We start from the raw sequence: 27,886 nt of genomic DNA, 5'->3' as shown, positions 1-27,886 counted from the left end.
CAACTAAAATGTATAAGATACCTTTATAGAAAAAGTGTAAAATAATTACAGGAATCAAGTACCATAAGTTTAAAGTTATAAATATCAGTTATACATTCACAACTAAATCTTGATTTTAAGTCATGTAACATCATAAATCTAGCCCTCTTTCATAAATGAGGTGATCATGTCTTATTCTCCACTATATTCCAAGCACTTGCTTAGCACAGTATCATGTACCTAATAAGCATTTAAACGTTTACTACTAAAGAACCAAGCATTAGAACAGTCAAAAAATAATCTTCAGGGAAGATAAGTAGAAAATAGAGTAGGTAGAAGTTGTTTATACAGAAAAGAGTGGTGGGCGAGTGGGGGTAAAAGACAAAAGACCAAGGAGATTCACCCAGTATAAGTCCTCCTTAGGGGAAAAGTTGTTATAGTTGCTCTGCAATAAAACCTAACAAAGATCTACTCAATTAATGAAACTTATTATTGCTCCTTACCTAAGCTTTCTCTGTGTACTTCAAGTAAAAAGCCATCATGAAAATCTGGTTCACAGGCACATGGAACAGGTTTAGAACGAAAACGTTGGTTTCGAAAATGTAAACATAAAGTAAAGGTTGAACAGACTTGTCCTGGTAAAGGCTCAGGTTCTTGCAGATGTTCCAAGAAAGCTTTTCCACCCAAAACCTGAAGGTAAAGATACCTCCGTGTTGGATCAATATTAGCTGTAAAGTGTAGCAATATATATGAGGAAACTGCCAAATAACTTAAGGAATATGATCAAGACAACAGGAGATAATAAGTTGACAAAAATAAAACCAAAGACTTAAAAAAGGAAAAGAGTACCAAATTCACTATGTATCAGGTCTATTTGTACCCAGGGAAGAAAAGATACATAATAGGATATTTTTTCAGAATTTACACTTTGGAGTCAGAGCCAAGGTTTAAGTATCTTTCCTTTTTAGTTGCTTATCCAACATTCCTTCACCTCCAAAAACCAACTCAAACCAATTATCAACTCAGCAAGTATGCTTGTTTGGTTACACATTACCCTTAAAAAACCAAGGCTGTACAATTTTTATAAAATACACTATTCCTAAAACATGAAAAACAGGTGATCCTGTTTTTGCTTCCACTTTGCTAAGCATTAAATTAACTCTCCTGATATACTTCACACAAAACAGAATCTAAGTCTTTTGGCAGACTAATCACAACAATTTAGCTATTTCATTCTTGTAAAAAAAAATCAAAATGTTTTCTACCAAATACTGAACTCTACAGCATTATCAATATGCAAAACTATCCCAAGAAAATTAATGTTAAAAAGAAATACACTTACTTTTTTTTAATGTTGATTGTCTATCACTAAAACAAACAGGTTGTTTTGGAGAGGAAGGGATTTCTTGATCAACACTGTCCTAGAAAGCAGGAAAAAAAATCAAAAACAAATTAGAAAACAAAAATTACAGTTAAGCAAGGAAATGCCAATAATGAGAGTTAGAACTGAACCAAAAGTAGATAGGATAAAGCCCCCACAAAAAATTCCTTATTTTCTATGCATAATTAAATTAATGAAAAGCCTGCAAAAAAGATGATAGAACTGGTCACTCCCAAAGTCTAGTATTATAGAATTAAATTAAATCTTCAAGCGGTGTCCACAGAATGCTAAAAACAAATCCTTGATACCTTAAACAAGGTTAAACTTTCTCTAAACTTCATAAATCATTTAACTTATGATTCCAGCATGAACTGATTTGAATAAAGAAGTGACATTCACACAGAAGTTATTAGGTCAATTTTTAAAACAAATGGGTTCATAAACCTCAAAAACCAAAAAAGGTGACTGTATTAAAATACTTATTCCCTGGTGTATTATGAAGTCCATCCAACTTTTACATTACCCAGGTATTGAGGTCACAGTTCTCATTATTGCTTCAAGAGGCCTACTTACTAATTTGTGCACTGAGAGTTATCATCTCACTACTGACCTATCTGTATGAAAGGACTTGCAGTTTCTTACATAATTATTTTTGGAAAAAACTGATAATGTTAATCACAAGAATGAGTGAATTTTTAAAATAAGCTTAATTTTAAAAAATTACAGAATAATATTGGTGAAAAAGAACTAGGTTATGGCAAACTAATTTGACTAAAATACATATAAAAGTTACAGACCTAGAGAATAACAAAAGAAAATTCTGTCACTGTAAAGAGGACACAGTATATAATTCTGATTTCATTGATACATAATCATATTTGCTACATTCAAGGATAGAGTTAGCCATTACTTGAAACAAGGATATTACTAGACAAAATGTTCTTTAAAACTAATTTAAAGTGGTTTTACTAAAAAGAGGCCCCAAATATGGACCCTGTAAGTAGTAGTAAGCATGAGAATATACTCGCAAAATATTTCCCCTAAAAGATTACTCACAGTAACAAAATTTAGTTCTTTCATCACATCATCAATGATACCCCGACGTCTAAGGGCTTTGATCAAATCTTCTGTTGATAAATGTTGTTGATCAGGTGCCAATTCTTCTCGTATTGTCTCAGCAAGAATTTCTCTTATTCTGCCATGGACATCCATCTACACAGAACACTCGAGTTACAATTCACATTACAAATCAGTCAAATATTGCCAATTAGCTAATTTCTTTCTAAAATATTGACTCAAGGAAAAAAATTATGGGAGAATAGTTAGACAATTCTGGAAGGCTTCTCAAACTAAAATGTAAAAGTGTTAGCAGAATTCAACAAGCATAAGTATATGCTTTTCTTTTTAAAGGAAAAAACGAAAGTATTCTTTAATGAAGTTTCTTAGTACAAATTCTGGAAATAATCCCTACTGGCTATCTACTACCAGCTTTGTTACCATTTCCTCACAAATAATCCTCAACCCAAACAAATTTTTTGAGAGAGAGTATTGTGTAATCAAAAGAACACAGTCCTGGAGCAGGTCATGAAAGTACGAATTTCAGCTTTCAGATTTTTAGATGTGACCTTCGGTTAACTTATTTAGTCTCTGGAAAAAATAGTGCCCTGTCAAGCTTATAGTGAGGCTTAGATAAAAGACCTTATACACTTCGCACAAAACCTCCCATACAAGTGAACAATAAACGGTAGCTTTTTACTACTTCAGCTTATTGCATTCAGTTAAGCACCTCAAAGACACAATGATGTTCTTGAGCTTCAAAGTATCACAAATACTTTCATTATATGAATCCTTTAGTAACTTCAAGACTTTTTAAGAATTGCTGGTTTGGTCCAACTTCAGTGATACGGCGTTTCACCCTTAAAGTCATTCTAATTCCTGACTCTGAATATAAACCTGCTCCAAGCACAACTTATACTCGATTTTACTTACAGAAATCGCTGGATGAATTCTTCTTTTTCACCGTCCTATCATACGAACACCGTTCTATCACCTCGGTGATAGAACTTTGTGGCACTTGGGCTTGTTCTCGCTCATTGAGGCTAGAAGTTCTTCTGGCTTCAAACCCAAAGCTTTGCCCATCCCGCGCTCGAGTCCTGGGCAATCCTGTGTGCAGCGGGCCAGGCCCGAGGCTGCGGACCGCAAGGCGGGCAGGAGACCCGAGCTCACCCAGCACCGCGCCCCTCACCTTGCTCAGCTGCTGATGGATGAGCTGTTTCAGCTCAGAGGCCTTCTCCGGAGGCAGCGACATGCTGGGGCGGGCGCCTTGCCTCCTTTGTCGCCGTTTCAGGTGTCCCAAAAGCGCAGCGCGGCGCCTTCCGCTCGGCCCCGAGCGTCAGTCGCGGAAGAGCACAACGCCAGCGCGACCGGTCGCCTCGCGCCGCTCGCGGGGGGCGTGACGCTGGGCCAGGCCCGCCGCTGCGCAGGAGCCGAGCTGCAGTGGCGGCAGCGCCCAACTGTCTTTTCAAACGGCGGAGGACAGCCTGGCCCCGGGGCTGCCCCCGCCTGCCTGATCTTCTTCCCCGCCTGCCGCTCACCCTCCGTCAAGCTCTCCACCCCGCGACCTCAGCACACCCCAGCGCCCCGCCTTCCCGGGTCTCCCGATGCGCTACCCTCACCCCTTCCTCTCCACTCCGCGTCCCTTTCTGCCCTCCAGACCGGCAGGTAGCTGGTTGCAGCCGTCAGGACCCCGCGCCCAGGGACTCGAAGGACCCCGGCCAGCCGGCTCCGCCTCGCTCGGGCCGCGCGGGGCTCCAGGGACTCCGGCAGGTGGACTCGGTGCTGAGCTGCGGCTTCCACCCTGCTGCAGCCTTGATTCTTCCCAGGCCTTCTCCCATCCTCTTCCTCCCACTTGAGTGCGACATGTTTGTTCCTTGCGGGGAGTCGGTCCCCGACCTCGCGGGTTTCACCCTCCTCATGGTGAGTCCCTGCTTTCACCAGCTCTCTCCTGCCGACCTGGGTCTGCGACCTCTGCAGAGGACCCGCGGCGTTTCTTTCACCCGGTCAGGGACAGAGAGGGTGCTTGTTTCTATTTCAGGTTCTCAGCCTTCACTGAAAACACAGGGAGGTTGTCGCTGGAGGCAGCAGTCCAGACAGAACCCTTTTTTAATTGCCATCACCAAGTGTATCTGTCCATAGTTGGTAGTCTTTTTTACTGTAAAACGTAGTGTGTTCGAATGTTACAGATACGTCGTACAAAGGACGTCCGGGTCGTACATTTCATCTTAGAAAATATCTTCTCAACTAGTTTCAGTCATTCTTAAACCAGCAAGTCATTGTCATTAACCAGAAACCTACAGATAGTGTAATAAAAGTAACTTTTGCCAGTAGCTAACAAACTATTTTATTGCCCTTACAGTTGCTCATATTCATTCAGTGTCTCAATAAACATTGTACTATGTGAAAATATTAGAACAAGACTACGTTCTTATCCTCAAGGAGTTTATAGTCTAGTTGGAAACAAGTGTAAATCAGTAAGGGTAATAAGTGCTAGGGTGTGAGTTTGGAAAGGTACAGAAAGGTCCTAGGATATATTGGGAAGGGGTGGGACACAGGGCCTGTTAAGATGTTAAGAAAAGCTTCATATGTAGATCTATAAAAACAAACGCAACAGTGAACTCATAGACATAGTGGGGCGCATTTGGGTGAAATGGGTGAAGGGAGTCAACGGGTACAAACCTCCAGTTAAGTAAGTCCTGGGGATATAATGTACAGCATGGTGACTACATGTAACAATACTGTATTGTATATTTGAAAGTTGCTGAGAGAGTAGATCTTAAAAGTTTTCATTACAAGAAAAGTATGTGTAACTATGCATGGTAACTAAACTAAATTTTTTCTGGTAATTTTGCAATATAAACCTCTGTGAAGTCATTATGTTGTACTCCTAAAACTAGTACAGTGTTACATGTCAATTATATCTCAATTTTTTTAAGTGATGCCATTTTCACCATAATGCATGCAGAAAATACCAATGAATGCCAAAATTAGCATGTGATAGTGTGCTGCGGAAGAAAATTTTACATCATTTTAAAATACCTTCCTGAAAAATATTAATCATAAAAGAGAAGAGTATTTTTGCAGGAGATGTCTGGCAGGAAAAAAGCTTTATAGAGAAAGTAATGTCTAAAATATTGTTGGTGTAACCTTGACAATCAGTGGAGTGATGAAGAGGGAAGCCGTATTGCAGTGGGTTGAATAAATGGGAGAAAAGATGGAAACGTATGTATGTATTTGTTCACTTATTCAGAGATAAAGTTCCTGCTGATGTTTTAGTAGCGAATTTTGGCTATGGAGGGATGGGGTCAGGGGAGGGTTTTTTAGAAGGAAAGATGTTAGAGAGTGTGATATGCTGATGGGAAGAATCCAATAGTGAGGAAGAGATAGATGATGCGGGAGATGCTCCCAAAGTAGAAAAATCTTTGAGAAGAGAAAAGAGAATTACAGGAGATAACCAGGGAGTAAGTAGATGACAGTCATGAGAAGTAGCAGAACACTCTGAGGGACCCAGAAAAATATGAAGGCCCCAAAAAAGTAATTGCTAAAAGAATGCAAAGGAAGAGCTACATTAAAGAGATACTTTGGAGTTAAAATCAATGAAAATTAGTTGTGTATTTGATGTGGTTGGGAATGGAAAGGGAAGAAGTTTCTTGGTTAGGTAATTGGGTGAGTAATTGTTACTCTTTTCTGAAATACAGAATACAGGGACAGGTTTGGGCAAAATATTAGTTTTGTATATGTTGAATGTGAGTTGCCGGTGACATTATGTGAAGATAGGCACTAGGTTCTAGAGTTCAAGGAAGTGTTCTGGGCTGTAGGTAGAGATTTGGCAGTTGGGCTTTTGTCTTGGGTATGTGTGTGTGTAGTGTGAAAAATGCTTACTCTAAACTTTAGGCACTAACAAAGCAAACAGAAGGAAATGTGTGTGTGTGTGTGTGTGTGTAGTGTGAAAAAAACTCTCACTCTAACCTTGAGGCACTAATAAAGCAAACAGAAGGAAAACGCAAGAGCACTTCTCATACCTCAGCCTTCACTTGCTTTCCCACTGCCAGCAATATTCCACAGTCTTTATGTGGCTCTCCCTTACTTCTTTCAGGTCTGTTGTTAACTTGGAACCTTACGGGAGCCTTTCCTTGATCACTGTATTTAAAATTGCAACCAGCCACATAAATACACGCTGTCACTCAATTTTTCTCCATAGCACTTGTCACTGTATATTTTACTATTTATTAAATTATTACAGTAAACCACTCCCTCACTAGAATGGAAGCTTCAGGAGAGCAGGAACTTTTGTCAGTTTTTTTATTGTATTCCCAATGCCTCCAGCAATGATTGACACATAGTAGGTGTTCGTTTTAAACCAGTCGTCTCAAAGGTGAAGGAGACTCCTGCTGACACCTCAGTTGCAACTAATGAAAGTCAGTGTCTAGCTATGGTGTACCTGGGCGGAAGCGTTCAGTATTAGTGCTGTGATTACTTTCTTCTAAGTTTTGAAAAGTACTGCTATTTTGATGATTAAATGAATGTATTTTTTATTATTTCAGCCAGCAGTATCTGTTGGAAATGTAGGCCAGCTTGCAATAGATCTAATTATTTCTACACTGAATATGTGTAAGATTGGTTACTTCTATACCGATTGTCTTGTGCCAATAGTTGGAAACAATCCATATGCAACTGCAGAAGAAGATACAACAGAACTCAGCATAAATGCTGAAGGTATGTATGTATGACTTCAGCTTGTTTTATTCTACTACAAGGTAGAGTTGTTTTAAATTAGAAGTAGACCTTAAGGATACTGTTTTGTAGCAACCATTTACTTAGTGCCAGCTTTGTGCAGAATTTGTGACCCAGTCACACTGTCCTATTTATTCTCTTACATCTAGGTTTTAGTTCTTAGCTTCTTTTAGGTGACAACTCCTTTGAGGGATGTGACTGTGCCATATCTTTGGAAAGAGTTTGTGATTTCAATTTTTTTAACATGAATTTTTTTCTCCCTTTATCCTCAGTTTATTTTCTGTTCTTACTGGCATGTGTAACCATCACTAATAGCAAGAAAAGAGGAGAAGAAAATTCCACTGGGCTCAGTCCTAAATGTTTAATATGTGCTACTTCATCTAAGCCTCATAGTCATGCTCCACATTGTTACAGAATCCATAATAATAATATATCAATAGGGCTCAGAGAGACTGAGTTGCTGAATTCTTCTAGTATAGGCTTTTTGCATACCATAAATCTCCAGTGGGACTGCACTACCAAGTTCGATTAATCAGGGACATGATGTACAGTGTGGGGCCGCCATGTTTATGGTGCGGAACTGCGCTGAGTGAGAAGGAGGAGAGCTGCTGATGAGGCACGCAAGTGTGCAGTTACTTGGTTTGAGGGCCAGCTGCTCTGTTAGCCTCTCAAGTCTCCTGTTCACCATTTTAAGGTGAAAGCCAAAGGTGGTAGAGGAGCATGAAAGGCCACTGGCAGTCTAAAAGACAAATGAAGGAGCATTTTGGGTTTTGTCAGTCTTATTAACCATGTCATTAGCTTGCAATAATGAAATACACTTTCAAGAAGTAACTTTAATATTGAAATTCCTATAAGAAAGATGGCTTTGTTAATATAAGACTGAATTTCAGTTATGCCTTAAAGGTTAGAAGACTTTAAATTAGAAATGGTAGAATTAGAGTTTATATGCTTCCACTAATGCTAACGACTGTCAACTGTCATTTATTGACTATTTTCTGTGAAGCAGAACACTGAGCATTTTATGTATTAATTCATTTTTAATCTTTATAGCTACTCCATTGGTAGTTTTATGAATGAGGAATCCATGGTACAGAGAAGTTAATAATTGTTGTAACTGAGCTTCTAATCAAGGCACTGTGGCCCCTGACACCTGCCTCTTAAGCACCACAGCACTCTGCTAATGCAGCTTCACTGTTGAGGAAGTCTCACTGGCTTGACATAAACTGGCAGCAGTCTAATTGAATGTAGTTCTTTGATCCATTTTATTATTTTTTTAAGATAAGGTATTTCAAAATAAATTATAGATCTCATGACATTCCACCCCAAATATGTAAGTATGCATCTTTTAAGAACATTTTCTTACAAAGCTGAAATACCATCACATGTAACAAAATTTTGCAATTTCTTAATATCTTCCTATATCCTATCTTTATTCAAATTAGCCCATTTTACCTCATTTAAAGCTAGTTTGTCCAAACCAGGATCCATAATACATCTGGTTGTTGTGCCTTTGAATCTCTTTCACTCTAGAGTAGTTCTTTTTAATCCTTCTCAAAATTGATTTATTGAAGAAAAAATAGGACAAATTGTCCTATAGAAGGTCCCACTTCTACATTTGTTGATTACTTACTTGTGGTGTTATTTGGCTTATTCCTCTAGTCTCTGTATTTTCTGTAACTGGAATTAGGTCCAAAGGCTTGATTAGATAAAATCTAAATATTTTTGGCCAGAATACATGAAAAGTAATGTTGCTTTCATACTGCATCACGTCAGAAGAGAAAAGTACTGGAAAACAGGATATTAACAAAAAAGAATTGCATGATACACTGATAGAAAACATAAGGATTGCTGTTATAGAGGATGTTGTAACTTACATTTTAAATCTTAGCCTGCCCACTCCTTACAGATATATCCTCTTCTCACGAGGTCTGTTGGATTGCACTATATGTAAACATCAGAGAGAGGTTAGAGGCCTGAGTGGCCTATGCTGTAGGTCCTTTTCCCTAATTTCTAGCTTCTTTTGCCATGAACATATGTGGTGGTCACTGGATTTGCTGATGGAGCATAGCCCCCAGTCACACACCACCATACCAGTCCAAGGAGACAATCCCCAGAAGACCTATAATAGAGATATGAGCCACCAGAGGATTTGCCTGCACCTTGGGTTATTTGTAATCTTTTTATAGTAGCTGATAGCTTACCCCTTAGCACAGTAGCCTATTCATGTGTCCTTAGAGACTCTATGTTTTGTCATTGTTCATATCAGAGCTCATTTTTGGAGGTGAAGTTGGGCAGGAACATCTTAAGCATCAGTAAAGAGAGCCCCTTGTAGAATCTGATTAAAGTTGTGGATCCTTTTCCCAGGAAAAATGCACACACAGACTCAGAAAATTTTGCATGATATTTCAACTCTTCCAAAAACTAAAGAGCACAAATGTACCTATTCCAGAGATTTTATTTTATGGCTAACATTCTCCCTCAGTTTATTCTTCTGTTAAGCCCAGTGAGTGTTGCTTTTCTCTAGAGAGAAGAGAGGAGAATATTAGAAAAAACAAACATTCTTAAGAATGATTTTGTTTGTCATAATGCCAGAAACTTCCAGGGGAATACTCCTCTGGTTTTACAAAGCCAGAAGAAATATTATTGTTGATATTTTCTTATAGTTAACTTTTCAGAATGAATCTATTCCATAGCATAAAGCCCATGAGCATTTTAAGTTAATTCTGAAATGTTTTATTTTAACCAAAGGATATAGTTTATTTGTCCTACAGCTTAAATTACTGAAAATATTTAGGGAAAAAATTTCTTATAATTCAGTTTTAATTTTATCATATTAATAATTTCACTTGTATAGTGCCTTCATTTTGAACTGTATATTTTTTTCATGTCTTTGTAGTATATTCATTGCCTTCAAAGAAGCTAGTGGCTCTTCAATTAAGATCCATTTTTATTAAGGTTAGTATGTTATATTTGCCTTTTTAAGTTTGTTAAAGGAAAGTATAATTAGAAAATGCTGTCAGTATCATTAAGAATTCAGATTCAAAAATCATTTCTACTTTTTGTATGTACAGTTAAGAAAGGTCTGATTTTATAGAGAAATAATCTCATAAAATTTAGAGGTATTACCATTATTTCATGATTATATTGAAAGGAATTGGGACATAGAACTTGGGCTTTATTCCAGATTTAGATAGCATTGGTGGAAAAAACTTAAGGTTTATTCCATTTGTATTCCATCTCAGCCAGTGGCATCTACATATAAATTATGTATAAATCAAAATATGTTCTGAATCTATCTTCTTTGCTCTCCCACTGTCACCACTCTAGTCCAAACCACTGTCATCTTTCATGCCACTGATTCTACTCTTGTACCACCCACTCCCCACAAACACTAGTCTGTCCGTGAACAGCACCACCAATGGTCCTTTAAACCTAAATCAGATTACATCACTTGTGTCTTCAAAACCCTCTGGTTGCTTCCTGTTTCACTCAAAGTGAATTCATTTTTTTTAGTTAACGATATTATACCCAAAGTTTTGCAGTGAGAGTTGCTAACATTTTTACATTGTGCATCATGGATTTTTTAATTCTCTTCCTACTATGTGTAAATTCAAAAATTAAGATAGATAATTCAGTACTTAAAGTGAAATTTCTGGTAGATGGAAATTGTGACTTTAAAATAGCAAGCATTTATTGTGTTGATTTTTTGCACCAATATTGTTCTGAGTACTTTATGTATATGATTCTACTTAATCCTCAAAACAATCCTATGAGGCAGGAATTAACATTATCCTCATTTTTGCAAATGAGAAAATTAAAACATGGAAATGTTAAGCAATTTGCCTGAGATATGCTTTATAAGAGATGGAGCCCGCATTCTAGCCCAGGCAGCCTGACTCCAGAGCTTTCCTTATGCTGTATCACCCTCCTATTTTAAAAGTTAGCCATTTCTTATCTGCATTTTAGATTGTATTAAATAATTATTTTATTATTACCGGTCTGTGAAAAGAGTTTCCTCAAAGTGAGTTTCCCTCCCAGAATTTTATAATTCACATTCCTGATCAACCCACCGTTAACATCTTACCACACTTGCTTGATCTTCTGTCTGCATGCACAGGGTATCCTTCTGCCAAACAGTCGAAAAGTAGGCTAATGACTCCATGATACCCTTAAATACTTAACACACATCTCTCAAAAACAAGGACATTCTCCCTCACAAATGCAACACCATTACCACACCTAAGAAAATCAGCATTTAATGAATTATTAAGTAGTCTCATCTAATGTATTCAAATTTCCCCAGTTGTCCACAAAATGTATTTCAATTCTGAATCTAAGCAAGGTTCACATGCTGCATTTGGCTGTTAAAGCTTTGTAGTTGGCATCCTTCAATGTAGAATTGGCCTGCCTCTGTTCTTCACAATGTTAACTCCTTTGAGGAATGGAGGCCAGGGGGCATTCTGGATTCACCTAGTTTTTTGCTCATGATCAAATTCAGGTCAGAAATTTCTGGAAGAATCTCTCATAGGTGACCATGTGGTGGGTTTTAAGTAACAATAGATTACTTAAGTAGAGAACTAGGAAATTTCCCCTTATCAGAGTAGAATATTTTTGAAATGTGGATTTCTACAATTTATCTCTTAATTGTAAAGATATAATAAATCATTGTTCATCTTTCACCTTTAGTATAAGACAAGTGAATCTAAAAATAATTTTAGTATATGTAAATTACATATCTTCACATAAAGTTGATAAAACATCTAGAACGAGGTCTAACTTGCAGATTTTCTTTTTATTCTTTAATGGTTTACAAAGTATAAATCAAAGCCATTCTGTGAAAAACTGCTTTCCTGGGTGAAAAGCGGTAACTACGCCAAAGTCATTGTTCTCTCCAGCAGTCATTCCTGTCACCGTAATGACCTGCAGCTTCGCAGGTATGTTTTGGCCTATGAAAATTTATGTTATACAGTATTTTTGTTAATACGGTATTATGATTTCTCTATTAAAAAGTTAAAATAAGTTTTAAAAGCCATGTATATTCATAACCTCTCCTTGCTGGAATTCAGAAAGAAGAAGATAAAAGAAAGTAAAGAAATAGGAATGCATACAGTTAGGTAGATCCTTTTAGTTCCTGTGGTTGGGGCACAAGGAAAACTTTGGTGTAAACATAGAGATGGCTCTGGAATGGAGCTTTGTTTGGTGCCATGTGCATGACAACATCACAGAGGTCAGCTGATGAACCAAAAGGAAAAGGGCACCTGTGATTTACTGGTTTGTAATTTTTAAAAGATTGGACTGATAATTCTGTATATTTCCATATATTCAACCATTTCTGTTTGCAGAAATCCAGTTGCCTTTAGTTATAACTCCCAGGCATGTTAAACTGAATTCTTAAATATAAGGCAGAGTATCCAAGAGAAGAAATATGAAGTCTTACTGCCTCATTATTTATGCACCTATAAAATCATGATGAAACTGTATACCAGCCAAGAGTAACCTTCCAAAGCTAGAGCAAATTTCAGGACTCTCACAGCAGGCCTCATTACCAGAGGGACAAAGCTCCTCTCCTCCTGACGGCCCTGCCGCAGTGTAAGTGTTCTGTCTCCTTTGGCCCGCGGCGTGAGTAGCCAGCCGGAGCAGCAGGCCCCTCTTCCTGTTGGAACCTGTGCTTTGCCATGTGCAGCAGAATACGTGGAGAACAAGATAGTTTTTGCTAAGAGAACTGATACTGGTCTTAATGTTCATACTTAAAGAGTTTCTAAAAAGTTAATTATATGAATATTTTTAGTACTCCTTTCAGGTACCTGCTTACACCTTCCATACAAAAAGGTGTTCAAAATAAAATAAACAGCCTTAACTGGGAAGAAATGGAGAAAAGCCCATCAATTCCTGAAATAGGTGATTCTGAGTTTTGTGTCCGTATTCCTGGAGGAGGAATCACAGAAACACTCTACGATGAAGGGTGAGTTTGTTTGCCTGTTTATTCATTTTTTCTCTGCGTTATCTATAAATGAAAGATTGAGAGGGAGTGTCAGATTGCTTATTGAAACTTCAAAAATATATTTATACAATAGGTACTTTATTATATTCACAGGGAAGATTGAAGTTTGGTTATAGGAGGATTGGTTCCAAAAAAGCCATATTTAATGCTTTATGAATATGTATGGCATGTTAGGGATCCTGATACTTATTCTATACAACTTCTACAATCAATCTTTTTTTACTGTGGTAAGATATACATAACATTAATTTAGCCATTTTTAAATGTTACAATCACGACATTAAATACATTCACAGTATCGTGTATCCATCACCACTCGTCACCTTCAGAACTTTTGTCAGCATTCCCGAGAATATCTGTATGCATTAAATAACTCCTGTTTTATTTCTGTAAAATCTATAGTAATACTGTCACTTTCATTTCTGATTTTAGTAATTTGAGTATTCTTTTATTATTGTCTAGCTAAACATTTGTCAATTTTGTTCATTTCAAATAACCAACTTTTGGTTTTATCTGTTTTTGTGTTCTCTTGTATTTATCTCCACTGTAATCATTATTTCATTCTGCTAGCTTTGGATTTAGTTTGCTTTTCTTTTTCTAGTTCCTAAGATTTGAAAAATCTCTTTTAGTGTATACATTTACAGCTATCAATTTCCCTCTGAGCATGACTTTTAGCTCTATTCCTTAAGTTTAGTGTGTTGTGTTCTCATTTTCAATTCATCGCTGAGTAGTATATAACTTCTCTTGTGATTTCTCTGACTCATTGTTTGAGAATGTGTTAATTTCCACTTATTTATGAATTTTCCAGTTTTCCTTCTGTTGTTTGTTTATCATGTTATTCTGTTGTTATTAAAAAAGATAATTTATATGACTTCAGTTTTTTAATTTATCAAGTCTTGTTCAGTGCTGTAACAAATGCCCTGTCCTGGAAAATGTTGCATGTATACTTGAGAACAATGTGTATTGTGCTTTTGTTGGATGAAGTGTTTTGTATATGTCTGTCAGGAGCTAGTTGATATATAGCATTAGGTTTTCTATTTCTTTATTAATCCTCTGTGTAGATGTTCCATCCATTATTGAACACGGTGTACTGATGTCTCCAACTATTATTGTAGCACTGTCTGTTTGTCCCTTCAGTTCTGTCAATGCTTCGTACATTTTGGGGATCTTGGTTTGTGATGTAAGTCCAGGGAGAGGAAATCTCGGGGCAGAGTACCTCTAAAAACAGAAATCAGTCAAAGGGAGAAATAAAGTTTAAAACCCATTTATTGCTTAAAAACTGCAGTCCAGAGCCGTCTTTCTCCTCTGCTCTGGAAGAAGCAAGCCAACCAGCCAGACCCTGCCTTTAAACTCTCAGGTTCAGACCACCCTCGGTTGCCCAGGTAATTACCCACTGATATGGAGATAAACCTCTCTCCACCCCTGAGGATGTGCAAATGCACTAAAGCCAGGCGAGATATTCTGGGAAGGTTACAAATTTACCCACGTGTGTATTTGTGTTTGTTAATATATTCCTGATGAATTAACCCATTTATCAACATACAATGGCTTTCCTTGTCTCTTGTAACAGTTTTTGACTTGAAGTATATTCTTCTGACATTAGTATAGGCACCCTGAGCCCTTGTGGTTACTTTTTGCAGGGAGTATCTTTTTCTATCTTTTCACTTTCCAACTATGTTTTTAGATCTAAAGTGAGTATCTTGCAGACAGAACATGGTTGGATTATGTTTTTTTTAATCCATTCTGCCAATTTCTGTCTTTTGATTGGAGAGTTTAATCCATTTACACTAAAATAATTACAGATAAAGGACTCCTGTCATTTTACTCTTGTTTTCTATGCCTTGTATCTTTTTTGTTCTTCATTTTCACTATTATGCCTTCTTTTGTTCATAGTTGGATTTTTGTAGTGACATGTTTTGATTCTTTTCACATTTCCTTTTTTCATATTCTGTAGATATTTGCTTTGTGGTTACCATGGCAATTATATATAACATCCTCCAGTTATTACAATCAAATTTGAATGAAACTAACTTGACTTCAGTTGCATACAAAAACTACTACTATACACACTGTCCTCCCCACCCATTATGATGTTGTCACAAATGACATTATGTACCCAGTAACATATTTATGGTTATTTTTATGCATTTTTGTCTTTGGTTAGTTTATAGGAATCATGAACATTTAGAAGTAAGTGAAAGTAAAGAGGGAGACTAGAAAGAGATTTTTTTCTTCTAGCTCCTCTTCTTGTAAATTGGTTTATATGTCCATGCCCAGTCAGCCGTCAGATTTTTGGACACACTATCCCTGTTTTTACCTGCCTTATACCTTATCCTCCTGTTTTATAATACATGAGGCTTAGTTCAGGGCTAACCAATGATCCTTGCTCTGTGCTTTAATTCTGACTTTCCCTCCTTGCTGGAGATTGATGTGCCTAAGTTGATGGAAAACAACCAGTGGTTATAAAGAGGGGCAGGCAGCTCTTTAGAATGTGGCCTCAGCTGCTTCCCAAGCTCATACCATCTTCTCTCTCCACTCTACCACAAAGAGAGATGAATGAGGAGCACCCTTCTGGTGCCTTCAGCTGTGGCTTCAGAGAGTTGGGCAGAGCTAAGCCTAGAAAAATGGGCTCAAAGTCAACCAATAAAACTGCTTGCTTAGTCAATATAATAAATTTCAAGAGTGTAAGGCTAGAGTGGTTTACTTGCCCTAAAATCTACATTGTAACTTCTACATGACCTGAAGAAGTCATAATAGTAATTATAGTAACATAAGTAGTAACATAAGTAGTAGACATTGTGGTAATAGCAGCAAATTATGTGCCTGCTACTAAGTCACTTAATTCTCATAATACCATATAGTTATGTGCTATTATCACATTATAAATAAAAAAACCTTAAGAACAGCAAGGTTAACTTACTACTAACTTGCTAACCTACTCTATTCTTATTTAACGATTATTTCTTTCAACTTTCCTTTTTTTCCTAGTCTGTCACCCATTTGTATTTTTCTTTCTCTTTCTGTCTAGCAATTATTCTCACTGCAGTCTAGAATCCCTGTATCTAATTATTATCTGCATCTGCCCTGCAAACCACCAGCTTTGGCTCATTTGCTTGCTTCATTCAGGCCACATGAATTGTTGCCTAGACTACTGTATTAGTCTGATTGGGCTGCCATAACAAAATACCATAGATAGGGTGGCTTAAACAACAGAAATTCATTTACTCACAGTTCTGGAGGCTACAGATTGAGATCACAGTGGGAGTCTGTTTGGGCCCTGGTGAGGACCTCTTCCTGGCTTGCAGATGGCCACCTTCTGGCTGTATCATCACATAGAAGAGGAAGAGCTCTCTCTTTTCCTTTTTATAAGGCTGCAGTCCTGTCAGATCTTAAGATCTCATTTAATCTTAATTACTCCTAAAGATCCTATCTCCAGATATAGTCACACTGGGAGTTAGGGCTCCAACACAGGAGTTTGTGGTGGACATAGTTCATTCCATAGCAGCTGCTGTCAAGGTCTCTTAATTCATTTTCCTGCCTCTTCCATTCTTACCCTCTCTGACCCATCCCTGTAGTGCTGTTAGAATTAGCTTTCTAAAATGTAAAACTTATCACAACATTCCCTGAGCAATTTTACTTGCTTTTTGCAGAAACTGGGTCATACTCCTTGATATGCCATATGAAGCTTTCCTTGCCTGACTCATTCCTGACTCTTACCCACCTGTGTTCTGGATTCCAGCAAACTCCTGACAGTTAGTGTCCTAAACGCTGCCTCATTCTTCCTTACTTTTGTTTCTTCTCTCCTCTTTTCTCCCTTGCATAAACCTACCCCCTTGCCCAGAGCCACCTCATTCATCACTTCTTATGAAAGAAGGCACTTACTACCCTCTTCTATTCCCAGTGCACACTGCTCCTTCAAACTGTCTTTACTAAGCAGTCTCTGACTTTTTCTTCTATCCATGAAAGAGTAACTGATACCAGACTTGCCCTCCTGATATAAACAACTGGAAACTGGACAAAATTAACAAAACAACTGTTCAGATATTGGACAACAAGCAGCACACAGCTGTGATCCCTGAGAGAAGGCAAATAAAGCCCTACATGTGCCCCAGATTTCTGCTTGGAGTTAAATTCTGGACAGAGGGCTGGAAGGGGAGGACCAAAACAGAACACAGCAGTCCTGCTGAGTTGAGTAGACAAGAGATCAGAGGTTAGGAAGGCTGAGATAGCTGGGAAGTACTAGGCAGAGAATCAGAGAGGAGGGAGCTATTCAAGAAGTGCTCTCAGGGTCTCCCCTGAGTTTTTTCTGAATTGTAAGGCACGCATGGGTAAAGTGAAACTATAAGGCTTGACAAGGAACAACTTCTGGATAGCTATAAATGTGCCCACAAAGTTAGCAACAATAACAGAAAATGTAAAAGTTAAACACACTCATAGAACATTTGGAAAATGTAAAACAATCAAAAGAAATATTTAAAATACTCAGTTCTATCAGTCAGAAGTAACTACCACCACTAATTTTTTTTACTTGTTTTCTTCCCAACTTATTTAAAATATAGTTGAATTGAATATTTGTATCTGCAAGATACTATCTAACATTTGTAATCAGAGTTCATCCTGTTCGAAGGTATTTTTTTTTTTAGATTATTTTTTATTGAAGGGTAGTTGACACATAGTATTACATTAGTTTAGTTTCAGGTGTACAGCACAGTGATTGAACATTTATATACATGATAATTCTAGGTACCAGCTATCACCATACCAAGTTGTTACAATATTTTGACTATATTCCTTATGCTATACATTACATCCCGGTTACTTATTTATTTTACAATTGGAAGTGTGTACTTTTTTTTTTTTTTTTTTTTGAGGGCATCCTATTTTTTTTGATCAAATGGTTGTTAACAACAATAAAATTCTGTGTAGGGGACTCAATGCTCAATGTATAATCATTAATCCACCCCAAGCCTAATTTTCTTCAGTCTCCAATCTTCTGAAGCATAACGAACAAGTTCTTACATGGAGAACAAATTCTTACATAGTGAATAAGTTACATGGTGAATAGTACAAGGGCAGTCATCACAGAAACTTTTGGTTTTGATCATGCATTATGAACTATAAACAGTCAGTTCAAATACGAATATTCGTTTGATTTTTATACTTGATTTATATGTGGATACCACATTTCTCTATTATTATTATTTTTAATAAAATGCTGAAGTGGTAGGTAGATGCAAGATAAAGGTAGAAAACATAGTTTAGTATTGTAAGAGAGCAAATGTAGATGATCAGGTGTGTGCCTGTAGACTATGTGTTAATCCAAGCTAGACAAGGGCAATAAAACATCCACGGATGCAGCAGATTTCTCTCAGAACAGGGCGGGGGGGAGGTTCTAAGCCTCACCTCTGTTGATCCCCAATTTCTCACCTGATGGCCCCCCTGCGACTGTGCCTGTCTTAGGTTTATTCGAAGGTATTTCTTACAGAATAGATTTTCTTTAAACTTTCTAACCAATATTTTATTTATCTGTAACCAAACCCATGTTTGATGTTCAGTGCAATTTTATATCAGTGACAATAGTTTTTGAAATTATAAAAAACCTTGTGATGTGGCTTACAATTTTGAATCCTTTTTTCTCTCTCAATGCATATCATGAATATTTGCTAAATTCTCATGCAATATACATATTTTGTCTTCCTATTATCAGAACAAATATAAATTCTGACCTCTAGAAAAGATACTATTAATTATTCTAACAGTAAACAGTGGCAGTGGTATGGCTGACCTGATATCCCTTATATTAAATTGTAATAGAACTACATTTGTAATTTAATAATGGATGTGTCTTATGTGCTAGTTTTTAATGCCACAGAAAGTAGTAAAATTATTCATTCTTGGGCTGGGTTCAGAATCTAAAGATGTTCCTAGGTGAGCTCCACGTAATGATGGAATGGGTGACAGGCTCTAGAGTCAGCCGTGGCTGGGTTAAATCCCAGCTCTGCCTAGAACTAGTTGCATGCCCTTTGGCAAGTGACTTATCCTTCAGTCTTAGATGCTCAGTGAAACAGGGATTAAATCTGTCCCATGATACTGTGAGGATTAAATGAGATCATATATGTGAAAGTGCTTTGTAAACTAACATTAGTCACAATGGAAGTTCTCCAGTACCCAACCCAGCTCACCACAGCTTCACCATTGCTGTAGTCTGAATGTGTCCCACCAAAATTCGTATGTTGAAATCGTAATCCCCAAAGGTTATGATACTAAGAGGTGGGGCCTTTGGGAGGTGATTAGGTCATGAGGCCTGTGCTAGAAGAGGCCCCAGCAAGATCCCTTGCCCCTTCCACCATGTAAGGATACATGAGAAATCTGTGCCACCCGGAAGTGGGCCCCTACCTGACCATGCTGGCATTCTGATCTCAGACTTCCAGCCTCCAGAACTGTGAGAAATAAATTTCTGTTGCTTATTAATTAAAAAAAAAAGTCATTCGCCACCTTCCTTTTTTGCAGAGAGGACCAGAGGATGGTATTAAAACTAATTCTACTCTTTGTGTTGCAGAGTAGGTAGTAGGAGCACTAGCAGTTCGAGACTGTACTGTAGTTTTCAAGCTAGAGCCTCTCAAAGGCACAGCCAGAGAGGATAGCCTTGCCTAGGCGGGAGCCATTTCTAAGACTGTCATAACATGAGTGTTTTGGAACTAGAGTCTTCTGAGCCATCACAGCTCACACCTTCTGTACAGAGTTTGAGAACCCCTAGATATTTGAGAATTATGTACCATAAAGATGGTATAATTAGTGCTAATAACTCTCAATTTATAATTTTTAGAGACTGAGGTGCTGTGGTAGACTCCCAGTTCATCTGAGACTTCTGAACCCACATGTCAAGAGTCCCCTCCACATCTTAAAACCCCCTGCATAGGAACCCAAACTCACCTTTATTTTCTGTAGTTGTCTGTCAGTTATGTGCTCTCATGTTTCGGCACTGCAGTTTTTTCTCATAGTTCTTGGTTTTAGGTGTTGAAAATAATTTTTTGCTTTTATTGGCAAACAGGAAGCTTTCTGCTTTAGTACATCTCCATCTCATCGCTGCATCATTCATAGCATTAACAGCAGACTATGTTTTGGAGTCAGAAAGACCTAGGTTCCAGTCCCACCTCTGCCTCTTCCTAGATAGAGACCTTGGAGCATGTTAACTATGTTTCAATCCCTGTAAACCTCAGTTACCTCATAATAGTAGCTAACATTTACGTAGTATTGATTATGTATCAGGCACTATTTTAACGTCTTTGCCTCTATTACCTCCTTTAAACCTCATAGTAAGCTGTGAGGTAGGTTCTATTGTGATCTAAAGCCCTGATTAAGTAACTGACCAACATAATCCGGTGAAGTGACAGAGCTAATATTTGAATCCAGGTATTCTGCCCATGTTCCCATTATTCCAGACTCATTGATTTATACATGGAGGTAATTATGTTTCTCAAGGATTATATCGTAAAATAATGCAGACGGGCGGGTAGGGGTCGCGGCCGTGGGGCCCGGACGTCGGCTGTCCCGGAGGCCCGCTGTGTAGGCCTTGGGCGCTGCTCGCCGCCGCCGGGCTCCTCCTGGGCCGGGACGCCGCGGCGGATGCGTTCGTGGAGCCTCTTGTTCTCGCCGGGCCGCCCCAGACTCGATCCCGGCTCTGCCAAGGGGCTTGGAGCGCGGTGGGGGCTCTCTTGGGGTGGCCTCCCGAGGCGCCTATTTTTAGCCAGGCCTGTGGGCCCCCGGGCCCCCGGGAGGGATGGCGGATTACCGCCTGCTCGGCCGGTGGACAGAGGGAGCGCATCTCCGGAGGCGTCCCCGGGCCGGAGCCGGGCCACACTTATGCCATGCTGGAATTTCCGTCCTCACTGCTCCCTCCGGGTGGCCCGGGAGCTGGCGCTCGGCTCCTTCCCTGGACTACCTCCCAGCACCCTGCGCAGCCCCGGTGGTGCGGGGCAGTTGGGGATGGGAAAGCTTGGAAAAATCTTGTGGACCGCCCTCCAGACTGGGGAAAGTTACCCCTTCCTCTCCCTAAGGGGTGTGTCTTCCTTAGTGATCCCCCCACCCCTCTCCGCCTTCGGTTTCCAATAATTGGGATTTGGGGCGTTGGGGATCTCCGCAGAAAACCAAACTGGCAGCCTTAGAAAAGTCTCACGGTAATGAGACACCTGGTGTGAGATGTGCAGCCATGCACGTTGGTGGTGGAGAAACGTGTGCACCAGAGACGTTAGCCCCAGACTTGGGGAGCAGCATCCTACCTGATCTCGTCCAGCTGCACTTTGATTAGTTTAAAGCACTGTCTAAGTCTTAGCCATTCCACTTCCTGAGGAATCTAAGTTTGCAGTTGGGCCTATACCAGAAAAGGATTCCTTAACAGGCTTTTAAGGATCACATTTAACAAAAGCACCATGGAGTTTTATGAATCAACAGATTTTATTGTCCTTATTCCTTCAGTAGTTATTACAGTAGTTTTCCTCTTCTTTCTGGCTTTTCGTGAAAGAAACATTACATGATGAAGTTCTTCCAAAACAGAAACAAGAACAAAAGCTTATTCCTACCAAAACAGATAAAAAGAAGGCAGAAAAGAAAGAGAATAAAAAGAAAGAAATTCAGAATGGGAACCTCCATGAATCTGATTCCAGGAATGTTCCCTGGGACTTTAAATTATCTGATGTCGTGGCTGTGGAAGATGAGCAAGTTGTACCTGTTCCACTGAATGTGGTTGAAACTTCAAGTAGCATTAGAGAAAGAAAGAAGAAGGAAAAGAAACACAAGCCTGTGTTAGAAGAACAGTCACCAAAGAAAGTGATACATCAAAGATTCCATGCAAAAAAGTAGAACCTGTCCCACTTACCAAACAGCCCACCCCTCCCTCTGAAGTAGCTGCATCAAAGAACAAACCAGGGCAGAAGAAGTCTAAAAATGGAAGCGATGATCAGGATAAAAAGGTGGAAACTCCTATGGCACCTTCAAAAAAGCACTCCTCCATCAAGAGACTAAACAAGAAAGTGAATCAGGAAAGAAGAAAGTTTCATCAAAGAAGCAAAAGACAGAAAATGTTTTGGTAGATGAACCTCTTATTCATGCAGCTACTTATATTCCTTTGATGGATAATGCTGACTCAAATCCTGTGGTGGGTAACAAGAGAGGTTCTTGATGTGATTAAACCTGACCAAGTAGAAGGAATACACAAAACTGGGTTAAAAAACTGAAGACTGAAACTGACAAAGAAAATGCTGAAGGAAAATTTAAAGATTTTCTTCTGTCCTTGCAGACTGTGATGTTTTCTGAAGATGAGGCCTTTTGTGTTGTAGAGCTGCTAAAGGAGAAGTCCAGTGTGATCCAGGATGCTTTAAAGAGGTCAAATAAAGGAGAATTGACTGCACTTGTACATCAACTTCAAGAAAAAGACAAGTTGCTTGCTGCTGTGAAGGAAGATGCTGCTATGAAGGATCGGTGTAAGCACATAACCCAGGAAATGATGGCAGAGAAAGAAAGAAGCAGTGTGGTTATAGCAAGGATGAAAGAATCGGATTGGAACATTAGAAAAGGAACATAATGTATTTCAAAACAAAATGCATGTCAGTTATCAAGAGACTCAACAGATGCAGATGAAGTTCCAGCAAGTTCGTGAGCAGATGGAGGCAGAGATAGCTCACTTGAAGCATGAAAGTGGCATACTGAGAGATGCTGTCAGCAACACTACAGAACAACTAGAAAGCAAGCAGTCTGCTGAACTAAATAAACTATGCCAGGATTATGCTAGGTTGGTGAATGAGCTGACTGAGAAAACGAAAGCAACAAGAGGAAGTCCAAAAGAAGAATGCTCAGCAAGCAGTTACTCAGTTGAAAGTTCAACTCCAAGAAGCTGAGAGAAGGTGGGAAGAAGTCCAGAGCTATATCAGAAAGAGAACAGCAGAGCATGAGGCAGCCCAGCAAGATTTACAGAGTAAATTTGTGGCCAAAGAAAATGAAGTGCAGAGTCTACATAGTAAGCTTATAGATACCCTGGTATCAAAACAACAGTTGGAACAAAGACTAATGCAGTTAATGGAATTGGAGCAAAAAGGGTGACCAAAGAAGAGTCTCTACAAATGCAGGTTCAGGATATTTTGGAGCAGAATGAAGCTTTGAAAGCTCAAATTCAACAATTTCATTCCCAGATAGCAGCCCAGACTTCCGCTTCAGTTCTAGCAGAAGAATTACATACAGTGATTGCAGAAAAGGATAAGCAGATAAAACAGACTGAAGATTCTTTAGCAAATGAACATGATCATTTAACAAGTAAGAGGAGGAACTTGAGGGCATGCAGAATATGAATTTCTTACTAAAAGCTGAAGTACAAAAATTATAGGCCCTGGCAAATGAACAGGCTGCTGCTGCCCATGAACTGGAGAAGATGCAGAAAAGTATTCATATTAAGGATAATAAAATAAGATTGCTTGAAGAGCAGCTACAGTGTGAAATTTCAAGCAAAATGGAAGAATTTAAGATTCTAAATGACCAAAACAAAGCATTACAATTAGAAGTTCAGAAGCTACAGACTCTTCTTTCTGAACAGCCTAGCAAAGATTTTGTGGAACAAATGGAAAAATGCATTCAAGAAAAAAGTTGAAGACTGGAAGAATTACTTGAAACTGGACTTATTCAGGTGGCCACTAAAGAGGAGGAACTGAATTCAATAATAAGAGAAAATTCATGTCTGAGGAAAGAGGTTCAGGAATTAAAGACTAAACAAAATGATCAAGTTTCTTTTGCATCTCTAGTTGAAGAATTTAAGAAAGTGATCCATGAAAAAGATGGAAAGATCAAGTCCGTGGAAGAACTTCTGGAAGCTGAACTTCTCAAGGTTGCTAATAAGGAGAAAACTTCAGGATTTGAAACAGGAAATAGAGGCTCTAAAAGAAGAAATAGGAAATTTCCAGCTTGGAAAGGCTCAACAGATTGAGGAGGGTTCAGGAAAGTCTCCTCCTGAGGGACTGACATCTAAGCCAAGATCTGAAGAGACTATTAGAAGATAGTGGGGATTAAAAGTTATCTATCACTTCTCAAGTTCAGGAGCTTCAGAGCTTATTAAAAGGAAAGGAGGAACAGGTGAATACCATGAAGACTGTCTTAGAAGAGAGAGACCTAGCCAGTAGAAGGAAATGTTTACAGCATCTTCAAGAAGAAAGTGCATCTTTAAAAGCTCATTCTAGCACAACATAACTTGAAAGAGGCATGTTCTGCATCACAATTTGAAGAACTTAAGGCTGTGTTGAAAGAAAAGGAAAAGGAAATGAAGAGAGTAGAAACTATTCTAAAACAGAGCAAAACAAAGCTATTACAGGAAGTAAAAGATGGAAACAAATTGTTTAAATTCCAAATCAAGCAGCTTAAGCAACAGAATATCAACAGGCATCTTCTTTTCCCCCTCATGAAGAACTACTAAAAGTAATTTCAGAAAGAGAAAGAAATAATTGGTCTCCAGAATGAGTTAAGAGTCTTTGAAGGATGCTGTTGAACACCAGAGGAAGAAAAACAATGACTTCGGGAGAAAAACTGGGAAGCAATGGAAGCATTGGCATCAACTGAAAAAATGCTGCAGGACAAGGTGAACAAGACTTCCAAGGTTTAATTTTGGGCATGCTGGTCTCTTGTGATTACCTGATTGATTGAGCTTTGGTGATTACTGCTTCATGCTGAAGAGTCGCAGGAGACCTGTCGTACCCACGAAGGACAACATGTGGAAGCTGTTGAATTGGAAGCTAAAGAAGTTCTCAAAAAATTATTTCCAATGATGTCTGTCCCTTCTAATTTGAGTTATAGTGAATGGTTGCATGGATTTGAAAAGAAGGCAAAAGAATGTGTGGCTGGAACGTCAGATTCAGAGGAAGTTAAGATTCTGGAGCACAAGTTAAAAGAAGCTGATGAAATACACACATTGTTACAGCTTGAGTGTGAAAAATACAAGTCTGTCCTTGCAGAAACAAGGAATTTTACAGAAGCTATAAAGAAGTGTGGAACAAAAAGAAAATAAATGGATAGTTAAGGTCGATGAATCACAAAAGACTAGTTGTCATTCACATCGTCAGAACAAGAGCTAAAGCAATTAAAAAGAGAAAGTGAAGATATTGAAAATTTGAGAAGATAAGGAGAGCACTTGGAAATGGAACTAGAGAAGGCAGAAATTGTACAATCTACCTGTGTTACAGAAGCCAGAGTTAAAGACACAGTTGAATGAAACACTCACAAAACTTAGAATTAAACAGAGTGAAAGACAAAAGGTAGCTGGTGACTTGCATAAGGCTCAAAAGTCACTGGATCTTATCCAGTCAAAAATTGTAAAAGCTGCTGGAAGACACTACTGTTACTGAGAATAGTGATGTTACCTCAGAAATGGAATCTTCTGAGAAGGAAACAATGTCTGTAAGTCTAAATCAGACTGTAACACAGTTACAGCAGTTGCCTCAGGAAGTAAACCAACAACTCACAAAAGAGAAAGAACACTCCAGGTATTAGAGTGAAGTAATTGGGATACTGTTCATTCAAGGATAACAAGGCATTGTATTATATTTTGCCAAGTTAAAGCCTTATTTATGTTTTCACCCTTTATACTTTGTCAGAAACACTGAACAGAGTTTTGTCTTTTCTAATCCTTGTCAGACTACTGATCTAAAGAGAGAAAAAAAAGCCAACTCTAGACACCTTCAGAGTTTAGTTTTATAATAAAAACTGTTTGAATAATTAGACCTTTACATTCCTGAAGATAAAATAAACATGTAATCTTGTATCTTATTTTGCTCAATAAAATTGTTCAGAAGATCAAAAGTGGTAAAGACAATGTAAAATTTAACATTTTAATACTGATATTGTACACTGTTTTACTTAACATTTTGGGGAGTAACTGCCTCTGACTTCAAGAAAACACTTTTTTGTTGCTAATGTAATCTGTTTTTTGTAATGGCGTCAGCAAATAAAGGGATGCTTATTAAAAATAATAATAATAATAATGCAGTAAATGGACTCAGTGTTAAGTGATAGAAAGTTTTTTTCCTTTATTCCACAGTTTTCCTTCACTGCCTTAGATTAATAACAAGGATGTTATTTTTCTTTCAGTCTCTTTGCTCTGGTGCTTCTGAAAAATCAGTCTTCTATAGCAGGTTTTGGGAGTAGATGCAAACATACTTTATGTGGTATAAAGCCGAAAAGAGTCGGGGGATGGTTTTTCATGCAGCCTTGATGTGTGAGGCATAAACTTGAGTGTGTCAGGGTGGGTGTTACATGGTTCCTAGTTTTATCCCCATAAATAGAAGAATATAACTTACGATGTAGCATCTTCTTCCCTAAAATATGGCAGATTATCTTAGCTATAAACAGCCACTGCAGTTGTGTCAGTAGAAGAATACTTAATTATTCTTTTTATTTATTGTAGCTGTTCTAAAGAAATCCCAATGGCAGTTCTGCTGAAATTTGTTTCAGAAGGAGACAACATCCCAGATGCATTAGGTCTTGTTGAATATCTTAATGAATGGCTTCAGATAATCAAACCACATGTAAGTTGTACTACAGTGTAAGCCTCTGATTTCTCTGGTTTTGTATTTATAAACTTATAAACTTGTAGTTTATATACTATGTAAGGAGACCAGAGTTAGTCTATTTAGTAGTTTATGTTAATTTAGACATCTTTATATAAAATTTAGTTTAGCTAAACTTCTAAAAAGAAAAGAGGGCAGTTAATCACCATGTTGTCTACAGTTGCTTTTATTCAGGCTGATTTTCAAAAAAAGGAAAATCTTAACAGTACTTCATTATATTTTTGTGTGTGTGTTTGTTGCATTAATTGTACCAGACAGATTCTTACTAGAATAAACCAGCCCTCTCTGGAATTCAGGATTTCTGATTTTAGAAAACCCAAAGGTATTTTTATGTGAGTAATACTATTGAATATACATTATAATTTTAATATTTTTTTCTGTTACAAAATAAGAGCATTACATCCAGGGAAATCAGTTAGCCTTTAGGCAAAACAGAGGTATAAAAGCTATTATATAAAAGCTGCTTTATATGGTAGGTAACTGTCTTCAATTTGTGCTTTTACCAAGAAAAAATTGATTGAAAACACAAAGCACTGATTTTTTTTTAAACCCCAATTCTTTTTGAATTTGATTTTAGTTAATAGCCTCCATCCATAGCCTTTATAGCATATCTTTATGATTTGGAACTTAAGGAAATTCATCTTCAGTTAGCATAAAAACAGAAATTTGCTTTGTTTTTCCTTAAAATAAAAAACCCAGGTAAAAGTGTCAAAACCAAAGGAACACAAAAAACTAGGGAAGGGAGAATTTTGTAATCCTTACATGTTCAAAGGAGATTTGGTAGTACAGTTAAAGGATTAAAATAATTTCTTGTTCAGTTACAGGGTGATGACCCCACAATGTCTACCTCACCATGGAAAATTCCAAGTTCTTGGAGATTACTCTTTGGCAGTGGTCTTCCTCCTGCACTTTTTTGATCTGTTTTCAGTTTTATAAAACTTATATATCAAGATACTACCAACACAACTGTTAAACAACTATATAAAAATATGTATTATCTAACAATGTATTAGGAGATAAATCTTTACTTTTCTTAGAAAAGCTCAAAGAAAAATGGATTAACAAAAGGTTTTTGCCCATGCTTTTCATTATGTACAACAAATGTAAATTTTGTACAATAAAATATTTCCTAAGTAA

The 27,886-nt window shown here is 38.0% G+C and overlaps 2 protein-coding genes and 1 pseudogene across 3 annotated transcripts in view; 2 read left to right on the top strand and 1 right to left on the bottom strand.

Moving 5' to 3' along the window:
• The window catches only part of CEP76 (centrosomal protein 76), a 21,134-nt gene extending 17,327 nt beyond the window's left edge, over positions 1-3,807 (bottom strand). The window contains exons 1-4 of one of the 2 annotated variants that reach the window (XM_017656504.3): positions 3,606-3,807; positions 2,417-2,572; positions 1,322-1,400; positions 483-707 (exon numbers count right to left, since the gene is read on the bottom strand). In XM_017656504.3, coding sequence (XP_017511993.1) covers positions 483-707; positions 1,322-1,400; positions 2,417-2,572; positions 3,606-3,668 — 523 coding nt within the window. In that variant the 5' untranslated portion in view covers positions 3,669-3,807. Of the gene's footprint in view, positions 1-482; positions 708-1,321; positions 1,401-2,416; positions 2,573-3,349 lie in introns of both variants that reach the window. The other variant, XM_017656505.3, reaches the window with a different exon arrangement.
• On the top strand, positions 3,807-27,886 carry PSMG2 (proteasome assembly chaperone 2). The gene is made up of 7 exons (XM_017656507.3): positions 3,807-4,336; positions 6,961-7,132; positions 10,047-10,105; positions 11,966-12,084; positions 12,939-13,112; positions 26,587-26,707; positions 27,568-27,886. Exons 1-7 carry the CDS (start codon positions 4,280-4,282, stop codon positions 27,664-27,666), a joined length of 801 nt encoding a protein of 266 aa, XP_017511996.3. The 5' UTR covers positions 3,807-4,279; the 3' UTR covers positions 27,667-27,886.
• Positions 21,581-26,578, top strand: LOC108394760 (kinectin-like; annotated as a pseudogene).

The sequence above is a fragment of the Manis javanica genome, chromosome 9, assembly GCF_040802235.1.
Source record: "Manis javanica isolate MJ-LG chromosome 9, MJ_LKY, whole genome shotgun sequence".
NCBI classification, from domain to species: Eukaryota; Metazoa; Chordata; class Mammalia; order Pholidota; family Manidae; genus Manis; species Manis javanica.
Note: the sequence above shows the minus strand (reverse complement) of the source record. Positions and strands in the feature narration are given on the sequence as shown.